At 33.7% G+C, this 14,138-nt stretch overlaps 1 protein-coding gene across 1 annotated transcript in view; it reads right to left on the reverse strand.

Annotated features, from left to right (window-relative positions):
- LOC126811551 (syntaxin-binding protein 5) overlaps positions 1 to 14,138 on the reverse strand; it is a 90,493-nt gene that overhangs the window by 44,383 nt on the left and 31,972 nt on the right. Inside the window, exons 4-8 of the mRNA XM_056099211.1 lie at positions 13,772 to 13,872; positions 2,305 to 2,439; positions 1,910 to 1,973; positions 827 to 910; positions 307 to 430 (exon numbers count right to left, since the gene is read on the reverse strand). Coding sequence (XP_055955186.1) covers positions 307 to 430; positions 827 to 910; positions 1,910 to 1,973; positions 2,305 to 2,439; positions 13,772 to 13,872 — 508 coding nt within the window. The remainder of the gene's footprint in view (positions 1 to 306; positions 431 to 826; positions 911 to 1,909; positions 1,974 to 2,304; positions 2,440 to 13,771; positions 13,873 to 14,138) is intronic.

Raw genomic sequence — 14,138 nt, forward strand, 5'->3', positions numbered from 1 at the left:
TAAAACTCGGTTCAAGTACGGCATATTATCAGCTACTTCCGTTTCTTTTCCATCAAAGTGTCATTTAACTGTATTGGTTGAAAATTGTGTCCTGATTATTTCTTGACTAATCAAAACCACTGTCTTATGTTTTTTTTCTTTTAATTCTTGCATTGGGTCGTGATACGTGATCTAAAATGGCAACGCCCTTGTAAACTGGTAAACTGGAATCACAAGGCTCAAAATGGATTTTGCTGGCGATTTGCATCGAAAGAATTGTGCACATCTATTGTCAAAAACAAATTAATTAATAATCAAGCTATATACCGTGTGGCAGCATAACATTTGTTGGTTTCTGTGGTGTTTTGAAGCCCCATGTGGTCAGACTTCCATCTGAATGACTGCACATAAACTGTTTGCCTTCATGTTGCCATGCTATCGAGCGGAGGGCCTAAAAGTACATTCAAATAATATGACACTATTTATAGCCTTATAGCCTCATCATCATCTAATATTGTTAATAGTTTCATTCAATCAATACCCTAAACACTGACAATATTTTCCTTATTTTTCACATAATCTTAGATATGTGAGTTTGGCACACACTTAATATTTTCTCCATCATAATCAGAGGAAACTCTTAAAAATATTAATCAGATATTTCTATACTGGTAGTATACATTAAGATAAACGACTTTCTTTTTTTCTTTTTTTAACTATTTTTCCATCAACAAAATTTTTTTTAATATCAGTTTACTGACTCATTTAACAGGACAGTGACTCAGTATAACATCTAATTATTGTTTATACTAAAAACATATCTAGATAATTTTATATTATTACTCACCTCTGGTGTAGGGAATCTATGTTCAGCTATTTTAGTTTTTAAATCCCAAAGTACCACAGCACCAGATTCAAAACCAATTAAAAGCTAAAAAAGTAAGATATTGATTGCAAGTAACAGTTCAATTAAATCTGTTACTTTATACACTCTTTACAAATATAGTCACTAAGTATTGGAGTAATAATGTAATTTTATGTTGTTAAACAACAATTATAAAATGGCAAGCATATCATCAATATTCCAATATCTGTTAAATAATATTATTTTTTACAGCTTGTGTCAATTTAGCTAGGAATTAAACACAAAAAGAAAAGTTTTTGCAACAAAAAGAGTAATAATTCTAGGATCAACAACAAAGGGGCAAGCAATTATTTCCGAGCATGAGGATGAAGAAAGCATATTTTATTGAAGTAATACACAGGGTAAGCCACGATAGTTGTAATGACTTATTGATTGACTTGTTGCTAGACTATCAGTAGCAGGAGGAAAAGACAAGAGAAAACACATCTTTCAAATTTATCGTTTAAGATTTTAGGCTCACATCACTAGCCCCATCAGCTAATAAATAATATTGATTAGAATTAAATTCTAACAAAAGCAAACTATTACAGTTTATAATACTCATGAATCAAACTATCCTTGTCATAGTATCAATATGTTTACAATTTTCACTTTATCTAAGGACGTCTCTTCAGAATAAGCACTCCTGTAACTTCTCAAACAAACATTTACTTGCTCATGGTGGGGGTAAAAGACTGTTCAGTCTGTTACCTTTTGTGGAATAAAATATGTATGTATTGAAATTACACTTCTAGAAAATGCATTTCTTTTAAATTGTTGGTCTCCTAAAATATTTACAATATTTATTTGTAGACTAAAATAAGGTTTTAATTGTTACACATGCAATGCAATGAGATGGAATGAAAATTCTGCTGGGACATAACCATCTCCACATACAGTTTTTCAGATTTCAACTGTCAAGGGACTTTAGATTTCCATCATTTCAGAAAAAAGAGATGTACATGTATGGCCCATGATAGCATATCACTCATTTAAATCATCATCTTTGTATACACAACAATTTACCTTGCTAGAATCAACGGGATTATCACTAAGGTGAACAACAGGACCAGGATGGGTTTTACGAGATCTGCCAAAATAAAGTCAAAGATGTGTAAGACAAGTACTTGTTAGCTTTCTGTCTTGATCGATCATTTAGTAAAATAAATTTAATTTGTTTCAGAACATCTTAGAAACGGTATGCAACATATATGATGTAGGCAGATATGTAATATTTATAGCTCGTCTGTAAAAAAATACATTTAGGTTAGAGGACTATAAAATTCTTAGTAGTTTCTATTTTGAGGTATTATATGCATTCAATTCAATAATATGCCGATTAAATATTAATAGACAATATTGGCAAAGTCAGGTATCTCGATTAAATGTGGAGAAAAAACTACATGTAATTTTACACTTACAATTCAATTGCTTTATTCCAATTTATAACATAGCCAGAAAGGATGAAAGACTCTATATTAACTAAATGGACATTTCCCCTTTCTGTTCCTATATACAACCATTTACTTTGAAAAGGGAGATGACAATATGTTATTCTGAAAAAGAAAGAATAGATTTAAGGATGATGACCTGTAGATGTTTTCTGTAATATTTTGTAAAGATTAGTCACATGGTGTTGACAACAGACTTTTTTATTTCTACATTTATGGTTTGTTGTCAACTTCTGAAGTACTGGTATATCCTGAATTGTCTAAAAGTAATATATATTTAAATCTTTATCAAAGAAACATTTAAAGTATTCTGCAACACCTGCAATGCACATTGGCTACTTCACTATGGTAACAGAACCCTGCTTCAAGAGTTCAAGAACTGAATTTTCCAAAATAATATAAAGGGGAATGAGGTAGCATTTACCCAAATAATATGAGTGTAGACTTGATTACCCAGAAATTTGTCTGAATTTTGATTGGGTTCCTCAATAAAACTACCCCTAAAACCCCTGCAAGCTTGAAAATGTTTTTTCAATATTAAGGGCGTGAAAAATCATTACTACTTAGGGCTAGCTAAAGAAAGGAACCAGTACAGTTTTAGTATGAAATGTGGACAGATAGATGGAGAGCCAAACAAACAGGGGTTATAACAATTATAATACTCCCTTGTAAAATGTGTAACTGCCTGAATTATGACCCCCCGATTGTACGAAAAATAGCATTTTAGCTTGTGGTCCCTCTAGAGGTCACAATTATTATCCGATTTAAAAAAAACCTTTGAATATATCACCGTTAACCTGTAATGATGCTTGAGTTCGAATTTCGTGAAAATCGGACCAAAACTGCCAGACAAAATGGCCGCCCCTCATACGCAAATAGTGTAAATATATTGTATATCAAGGTTGTGGAACCTCTAGAAGTCACAATTTATAAGCCAAAGATCGTTTCGTAACTTCCTGAATTATGGCCCTTTATTGTACGAAAAATAGCTTTTTGCTTAGCATGTTCTCTATCCATCTCTTGCAAAATGTGTGTGTATCCTGCCTGGCAGCCGCTGGTTGTATTAATCTTCTAAATTACTATTTAATGAATATTTTTTAAAATTGAAACTTTAAACATACATTATGCAAGAGGTAAATCTGCCTATTGCAGATCTTTCTTTAGGCCTGAAATGTTTTCTAAATAATTAATTAGACATTGATTAACTTATCCAGGTCATAATCAACTCTCGACTGTATCAGATTTCTCCCGATATTAAATAGATTAGAACAGTTCAGTCATATTTTGATTTAAGCTAAAAATGGAGGTGCGAGACTCGGTTCGAACAATCCGTACGGTGGTTGAAATTATTGCTCACATCTTATCAAACCTTCAAAGGCTAAGGTACATGTATCTCTGGTTGGTCAGCATTAACTAAGTATTGTTGTGTACATATTTTCTGATCATATTATCATATTTTATCTTTACTTGATAATGACTATCAGTAATAAGCAGTAATTGTATTCCATAGAATTGTGACTTGTATACTCTAGTTCAATTACTAAATGCCATTGAAACAATTTATAAAGTGTGGGCATATAAGAACAAATCTTTATGGTTAAGGAAAACATCATGGCTATATATAGTCTATTTTATTAAAAGTATACAGCCAAAAATCAAGATCTTTAAAGACCACATAAGATGAAGAATCTAAATTGCATGTACGTATAGCCAATGGTTACTATATCCACTTTACGGCAAGTTCACACCAATCTGATTAAAATTAATTCGGCTGTTAACGTTTAAGTATCCAACACACCAAAACGCTTTTCAATTACAACCATAATCCGGTTGATTGGCTGGTGACGGCACAGGAACTACACATAGTATATACATCATCTATATAATATATCACTGTCTGTACAATATATCCCTGTCTATACACACCACTAGTTGACAGGTGTGTATTGACGGACAAATTAACATGTGACTGGCCTAATCATAATCACCAAATTATCGTCTTGCGTTGTTATACATTAGACATTTGTGATTGGAATTAGCACATTTACCGGCAATTTGGACAACCCCGTAATACTTGATATCCCAAACTATTCCCTAGAAATACAGAAATACAAATTGTGCCAGTCATTTGTCGATATATATAATAACAATAACCATTTCTATACACAAAGAATAACTTTTATCGTAACTCCATTTGAAATTCACAGCGAATATGGAATTTTCCAATGACTATGCATAACAATAGATCGCCCTCATTTCTCAGTCAATCAACGGCGGGAATCTTACTACCATGTACGGTTCTAGTGTTGTCACGATTACAAAATTCTTGAATCAGTTAATCGGCTAGCCAAAAATCGTATCGGTGCCGATTAATCGGATGCCGTATAAATTCTATAATAAAGTAAAATAAATGTTTCTTTCGTTGGCTAATAATGTCGTTGTCTGTACTGCGTTACAGGGGTTTTCCCTTGTGATTGTTGATATGTAGGGCTGGGTATCGATAGTGATTTTTACTATCGATAATCGGCAATGAAATGTTGGTCGATAATCGATAGTATCGAAAACAAACTTATTTTCATGGTCGTCATCAAGACTGGATACAGTGTAAGTTCAAAGTTCAAAACCATACGAAGTTGCGAAAGATCGTTTGCTCCTGTCTAAGGAGATTTATTTGGAAAACATTAATAAAACTTGTTATATCACGTATATATACGTAAATTGATGTTGTTTATTATTAAAATAATGCAGCCGTGGTTCCGAATGAAGAAATATCGTAAATAATTATGTTAAGGGACCAAAATAAACTTGTTCCGATTCAAAACATTGCGTACGTGCGCGCGAAAATATCAATATGGCAGACGAATTCTGAAGCTTGCAAAGGGAAATAACTCTAACTTTATTTACACATCCGGGTATCTCCGATTTAGCGATATTCAACAATAATTTCTTCAAAACTAAAGTAACGTTTCAATGAGAGTGAATTTATGAAAACGGCTGTTCAATAAGCAGTCAAAATTTTGTTATGTGTTACATTGATACTTGATAGTAATTAAAGTGAGCGGTGTATTATGATTATAGGACCTAAGTCCGTAACTCAAAATCCTCCAAAATCTTCGACATCGAAAACACGAATTATTGGTCAATTTAAATCAACATTGATGATGTCAACTTACCGGGAAAAGATGAGCTTCTGATATCCGATATTTAAGATAAAATAATTTTTTTAACATTGGTACACGAATCGTGTACCATAATGCGCTTCAGCCCCAGTTGTATTGAGAGACTCGAGGGACGAGGCTAGACACATTGCACCAAATCAAATGGAGTTATGTAGACTAGACTAGAACATTGGTACACGAATCGTGTACCATAATGCGCTTCAGTCCCAGTTGTATTGAGAGACTCGAGGGACGAGGCTAGACACATTGCACCAAATCAAATGGAGTTATGTAGACTAGAATAACTAGACGCTAGAAATTTGCACTCGATTGAGATTGCTGACTTATTTCGCCGAACATAACTGATTTGAAATTGGAGTAAAAACGGAAACCATTAAATGTAAATCAGTTTATATACATTCATATTACAGTATTATATGCGTTGCGACCCACTTTTGTGAATTTCTAGGTCCCAAATGTTAGCGATTTAGCACCTTTAACTAAAAGAAAACATTGACATTTCAGACGCAAGAAAAATATACAAAGAGCGATAATCGATAGTAACCCACCGCTATCGATAGTGCTTTTCTGGGCCGTCCAATTGATACTATCGATTTATATCGATATTTTATCCAGCCCTATTGATAAGCGTGAGCATTGAATAGCTGACCTTATATTATTTTAATACATTTCTTTGGGTTTGAGCTAAAGAGATGTTGGAATACATTTTTTAAATTGTCAATAAACAACATGTACCAAGTCATTAGTTTTGATATTTAGTTACGCATTGGACTGAGTAAGAGTAGACATCCCCGCGTTCTGACTTACCCCCACAGCTTTAACTGCTAATTAAAAATCCAATACTGGATTACAATTCACTAGTACAACAATTCCTGTACATAGTATTTTAACATATAGCAATAATCATATTGACGGAAAACAACAAGAGAACCCGCACAAGACGATACAAATAAAAAAAAAACATGTGTCTTTAAAAAAGGCGGCAACATGTGCCGAGGGAGGAGAAAAGAAGAGCCTCCTGACTGGTAATGTCCGGTTTGGGAACTGTTTATTCGCGTCTCGGACACAGTAACATCACATTCTGATTGTGAATTAAATAACAAAATACAACTGAATTTAAAATTGTAAGGGAATCTTTCGATTATATTGTTGGAGAATTGTCTTCTTTCAAAACTATTACTTTATCAAAATTACATTGGTAGTTTATCGCTTGTAAAAAGGCATCGCCAACTTCCCCGTCTCGTGCGGCATGCATTCAGTCCATGTATTATAAAGTTCCGTGATATTATCATGTCTGTTATTGGCGTACGTGTCTGTTGACAGCTATTTCGTGCCAAAATCAACCATTTTACACATTTCGTAGTAAGCCATTCCTAATATGGTAGGTGAAGAATTCCATGCGACATCGAGTTCGTGTCACTGTAAATGGGAATTTCTGTATTGAGCCTTAAAAGACGTAGTTTCAATACGGTTTTAATATGCAGCAATTCAGTAGTGTGTTAAGCAGACAGTAAAAGTCAAACATTATATGTAATTGTATCAATATAAATTGGATGAAACGACTACCGATTTTTCAAAATGTGAATCGGTTTGAGCTAAAAAAACCGAAACAACTACGACTAAACCGATTAATCTAGACAACCAATATACGGTTCCATGCATATTACGGGCATAGTAACTGAGGTTAAATTTTGGCGCGAAAATTGCATGGGATTCATGGACATGAATATCAAATACACATGATCATACATGGAGTTCCTGATGCCGTTTGGGGAGTGATTAAACTGTCAATATAATTGCAAAATACCTTTATTATTAAGAAGTGAAACGATGTTAGACATTATAACCTAATCTTATCACAACCGTTTATCCTTCTAATAATATATATTCTGATTTCATATCAAGTCAATACACCAATCAACAAATAATACAAGGCTACTTTATTATAAAAATATCGGTGAACAAAGCTAATTGATTATTGGCTTAATAATAATTATAAACAACTGATGAGTAAAACTTAATTATTTTATACAATTAACAGGTGTACGATTCTACGATTAGTTGTCAGTGGAGAATTGTTTAGAGAAAAGTTCCTTCGTAACTTTTTTCGTTCGTTCGTGGGGTATTACGAACACATTCCATCTAAATGTCTTTGATCTGGCTGGCGTAAAAAAGATAATTAAGTAATCAGCATATTTCATCCCACATCGAGGTGTAAATTAATTTATAACCCCATGTCTGTGTAACTTTAGTCGGATTAATTAATGACAGATATTAACGACACTACACTTGCCATATTATTACTAATACACAAAGATAGTTAGATGACCCTCCTCAATCTGTTATTCGATTTAGATGGTTAACAACAAAATTTATTTGTACTGTTAATTCTAACGTATATTGAGTTCTTTTTTCGTATTTCATTTTTACGGTCTATTTCAGAGTAATAAAGTCAAATCCACATGCAGAAAGAAAGGTGTTTCAATCATGTTTGATGGAAATGTATCTTGAATTGTTTGGACTGCACACGATGGTGGAGGGACTATTACCAAAAAGTCACTTTAAAACACAGTTTTAAAATCGCCATCGTGAGAAGAGAGGACTTTATAAAACAAATGCTAAATTGGATCTTAAATCAAAATAAATTACAAAACAAATGATTCCATTTAATTAGGGAATTAAGGAATCAGTCAGGCTTTAATGAATACACACGCCGGTTGTATATAGGTAATTAAGGAATAAACATTCCGAATCTGCATACGGTCACTGTGACGTCGGCGTCTGAGGGGATTAAGACTGAGTGTTTTTGTTTACTGTCAAAGTCAATTTTACGGGAGGTCTCTTTTTGCGACATTGAGTGAAGATAGCCAAATTAATTTTAATTAGATTGGTTTAAACTTGCCGTAAAGTGGACATAGTAACCATTGGCTATACGTACCGAAAAATAATGTTGTCCATCTTATGTGCCCTTTAAAAATACATTATGTAAGATTTAGATAAAGAGCTAGCCATTCTTGCTATAATAGTTTGAAAATAGATAATGTAAACTGAATAATTTGAAAATTTCATCCAAATTAAACTATTGCGAGTGAAGATATTAGCCTTTGAAGGTTTGATAAGACGTGAGCAATAATTTCAACCACTGTACCTGGTTGTTCGAAGGGAAGTCTCGCACCTCCATTTTTAGCTTAAATCAAAATATGACTGAATTGTTCTAATATATCTAATATCGGAGAAATCCGATGCCATCGAGAGTTGATTATGGCCTGGATACGTTAATCAATGTCTAATTAATTATTTAGAAAATATTTCAGGCCTAAAGAAAGACCTGCAATAGGCAGATTTACCTCTTGCATAATGTATGTTTAAAGTTTCAATTTTAAAAAATATTCATTAAATAATAATTTAGAAGATTAATACAACCAGCGGCTGCCAGGCAGGATACACACACATTTTGCAAGAGATGGATAGAGAACATGCTAAGCAAAAAGCTATTTTTCGTACAATATGCGCAAATATAGACAAGAACCAAGAACTTTGGCTTATAAATTGTGACTTATATTTACACTTTTTGCGTAAGAGGGGCGGCCATTTTGTCTGTCAGTTTTGGTCCGATATTCACGATATTCGAACTCAAGCATCTTTACAGGGTAACGGTGAAATATTCAAAGCTCTTTTTAAATCGGATAATAATTGTGATCTCTTGAGGGACCATAAGCTAAAAACGAGATTTTTCGTACAATCAGGGGCCATAATTCAGGAAGTTACGATTCGATATGTGCAAATATCGAAAGGAACCATGATCTTTGGGTTATAAACATGTATTTCAAGTTTCATCAAAATCAGATGAAAATTGTGACCTCTAGAGTGAGTGTCCACAAGCTAAAAACGTGATTGTACGTACAATCAGGGGCCATAATCCATGAAGTTATGGTCCAATATATGCCAAAATTACCTATATTTTAAGTTTCGTCAAAATTGAACAAGCCAACAATGAGGCTGATGTCCTCCGCCGAAATCCCAAAATAAATAGATGACACATTTATTTTTTTCAAAAGTATCGAGCAATCAAACAACACACTAAGTTTCATAACTCTCTATCAGATAGAATCAAGATTATCTTGTCCCAAAGCATCAACCAATGAAATTGATTAGCTCTGCTTAGCTTTAGCTTGAAATGTTAATCATTGAAATCAGTCAAGACTTTCACTTAATGAACATCTACATCAGGTTTAAACATTCTACCTCAATTTAAAGCAGAGTTTTTATGTTCCAAAGTCTTGACCAATCAAATTGCTTATCGCTCCTTAGCCCAGGCCAAAAATTCGCACAATCAAACTTAGTCAAGGTAATGATATAATGAATCTATATTCAGAGTTTCATCGCTCTCACTTCATTATAACCGTGCCCCTAAAGCATCAACCAATCAGACTGCTTATCTCCGCCTACCGTAAGCAGACAATGTTCACCATCGAACTCCATCAAGGGAGTCACCAAATGAATGCCTACACCAAGTTTGAACATTCTACCTCAATTAGGAGAGTTATTATGTTCCAAAACTAATAATATAGAACTAATAATATGTACTTCTGTTGTGTCCAAGATAGTAAAGAAAATAACGTCATCTTTAGATGGCCAACCGCCACAACTTGTTAGCATGTATCAATTCTTTAAAGAGGCATTATGGGAGATTAGATAAAGAGTTGACTGTTCTTGCTATAATAGTTAAAAAATAGATAACATAAAGAGAATATGTTGAAAATTTCAGTCAAATAGCTTTTGAATTTTAAGCCTAGTCTTGATAATTAGTACGATAGAAAACATAGTCTCGATTATCCATTTTTGGATTTAATCATCAATGAGCGTTGAGCAGATCGGATTCAGATCCAGTGAAAATCCGACACATAAGATGACATCGAGAGTTGATTATGGTTTGGATAAGTTAATTAATGTCTAATTAATTGTTTATATATAACATTTCAGGCCTAAAGAAAGACCTGCAATAGGCAGATTTAGCTCTTGCATAATGTATGTTTAATAAATTTTGAGCTAAAATGTTTTGGTAAGTGCAGGAAAACAACACCACACATAAATCTGTAATTACTAAGTTGGACTAACATACAATGTCACACAAATATTTGAATACATACATGTATATAAAGAACCATGTAGACCAATACTGAAAACCATAGAAGATAATCAATGATTGAGGAACATAAAATTCTATTGTAGTCAATAATAAGAACCACAGATCTCTAAATTGTTGCAAAGTGGCTTAATCAAACCAATGAAATGAGTCTGTCACTTGAATTACTAATAGAATGCTAGACTGACGTCTGCAGATAATGTAGTCGACTATATGTATAGATATAGACATATATAAATTATTAAATATCAATACTTATATATATGTATTCCTGAATATTAGTCTATTGTGGGCGTATAAAGATCCAAATTTATACCAAATTCATTATTTACCAATGTCAACCAAAAAAAAAATAATTATATCCTACATGTACATGTTCCAAGTGAATGTCAATGCTATTAGGAGTCTCTCCTGAAGATAAAATTAACTTTATTAGAATGTTCCATCTCGAGTAAAACCATTCAGTCTCATTTTCAAAACAAATTTGAACTAAAATACTCAAAATATGTGTTCTTTTCATGCGTGTACCTAATCACTTGGATGTAAATGCCAATATTACACAATGTAACATTAGCAAGATTCATTTGTCGTTACAAGACTTTATAAGACAGATTCAGAAATCCAATCAAGATACTTGTCCTTTCTTTATTGACCATGTAAACAGAAGCAGAAGTCATGCCATTCACTATTTATCATGTTATATCAGAACTAAAAGTGGTAATAGCTAGAACCACAGCAGACGGGTTTCTATTAAGTGGCCATTTTAGTAACAGTTTAATAACTGGATAAATCAATGTTTACTAACAGCGTTTAACAACCTACAACCATTTTACGCATCTTTTGTGTTTTTAATGGGTTAAAAATTAGGCTTGGTTACAACTTGTACTTTCATGAAGTGCAATGTCATCTTAAAAATATAGCCCACGTATTTTTTGTTAGCATTATCCTCGGTGAGGTTCATCAGGTTTCAGAGAATGACTGTCAGAAATTGAATGTGCAGGCAACATTTATAAATTAATCTGTGTTATTATTATCAAATGAATGCTGCATGAAAATTCAAGAACTCCTATTAGCTTGAATGCTGGTATACCAATTGAGTATTTAATCAATTTATGATTTTCATGCAAATGTGTGGGAGCATGGGTGCATACTGTATATATGTATTGTAAATTTGGTAGGTCTGTATGACGATGAAATGTGGAGGTTTCTCAATAGCTATCTACAACTACAAAGTTTTTACAAAGTTAACCAATATGAAGATTTTGCTTTCACTGCAAGACTAAGAGTGTACATTAATAGATACTGCCTTCCACAGTAACTATTTCGCCACATAATTTCTGCCTGACAATCACAAACTTTATGTGCTTAGGGCAGGCAACAAATTGATTTGTGCACACACAGCTTTCTATTAGCAACTGTCTTGTCAGACTAAACTATGAATCAATAAATACTTGGCTAGTCTCTTGCCTTCATTGGCTTGACCTTCAAATAATCACCCACTCTTTTTTATTCACTTGGATATGCAACATTTTGTACAAACTGACCCTTTTAATCTTTGGAGTTTTTTTTAATTATAGTTAGTTATTATAATCAGGGAAACTGAGTGAGGTTTATGTTGACCCACATTACTTGATAAATCTGTGTTCCAGTTACAGCTTTTTTCAGGCAGCACTGCCTACTGACAAATTCTTCCCTCTCTAAATAATGACACAACCCGTCGCTTGATTGCTGAACTTTTGCATACAAACTAGGAGTTAGCACAACCAGTGTCTACAGCGGCTCCACATAACTTCTGATTGTCAGTTTTTACTATTCTATTAATGTCACTTGAAATCAAGACAAATGAATGAGACTAGCGACATAGCATTTACAAATTTTCCATTACTCCTATGTTTAAAGATTTATTTATTCTGATTGAATGAATGCCAATATTGTGCTGAGTTGCTGGCATTGGTACTTTTATCAATTCTTGACCTACATTTTAACCATCCGTTTTTCTGCCTTCACAACTACTGGTACATGCAACCTTATCATATAATTCAGTCAAAGCAGTGCCTTCTTTTTTGGTTTTCATTTTTATACGCCCACATTTTCATGTGGACGTATATTGTCGTCGCCCCTGTTCATCCGGACGTCCTTCCTCAATTGTTTGTGGACACTCTACAGGTCACAATTTTTATCCGATTTCAAAGAAACTTGAAATATAGGTTTATCTCCCTAAGATCTTGGTTCCTTTCGATATTGGCATGTATTGGACCGTAACTTCTTGGATTATGGCCCCTGATTGTACGAAAAATCGCGTTTTTAGCTTGTGGACCCTATAGAGAGAGAGAGAGAGAGAGAGAAATGGAGTTTAACGTCCACTCGACACAAACTAGGTCATTTCGGGACTAACACATGCTTTAATTTTATTTCAATAATTCGCTTGCGCGTAGGGGTCTTTAGCAGTGGGAGGAAACCAGAGAACCCGGAGAAAACCCACGAGGTTGGACAGGCGACCCTACTCTTTGCCACGTACAACCAGGGATTCGAAACAATTTTGATGAAACTTGAAATACATGTTTATTATAACCCGAAGATCTTGGTTCCTTTCGATATTTGTGCATATTGTATCGTAACTTCCTGAATTATGGCCCTTGACTGTACGAAAAATGGTGTTTTTTTAGCTTGTAGTCCCTCTAGAGGTCACAATTATTATCCGATTTAAAAAACCATGTGAATATATCACCGTTGCACCGCAATGATGGTCGAGTTCGAATTTCATGAAAATCGGACGAAAACTGCCAGACAAAATGGCCACCCCTCTACCCAAATAGAAATAGTGTAAACATCTGCTATATCAAGGTTGTGGACCCTCTAGAGGTCACAATTTTGATCCGATTTTAATGGAACTTGAAATGCATGTTTATAACCCAAAGACCTTGGTTCCTGTACCTTCCTGAATTATGGCCCTTGATGTTACGAAAAGTTGCTTTTTGATTAGGTTGTTCTCCATCCATCTCTTGAAAATTGTGGGCGTATCCTGCCTGGCAGCCGCTGTTTTTTAGTTGTTTTTTTTAAAATAAGGCAATTTATCAAAACCTTTAAAACTGTTGATATGAAATCAAATTACCTTTCTCTTTGAAATTTCAATGAGTGGACAATTTCTGGTCTTTTCTGTCGAAGGTTCCATAAATGAAGACTATCATCTGAGCAAACAGTAACTAAAGCACCCTGTAAACAAAAGCAAATGCAATTCAAAACAGCATGTTAAAATGTCACAGATACATTGCAACGACAAGAATGTATCCTATTTTTAAATTTGGGCTTCAATTGGTAGAAAACATATTCTATTGATAATCACCATTAACAAAATCAATTGAAATCCATAATCATTGACCAAACCGCATTGTTTTTTATTATGCACTTTTAGAAAACAACAGATCTGGTAGTCTTGTGATTTGCTGCGTTCGATATAAATGGACATTAAACCTCTGTTC

This window comes from Patella vulgata, chromosome 2 (assembly GCF_932274485.2).
Source record: "Patella vulgata chromosome 2, xgPatVulg1.2, whole genome shotgun sequence".
Lineage (NCBI taxonomy): Eukaryota > Metazoa > Mollusca > Gastropoda > Patellidae > Patella > Patella vulgata.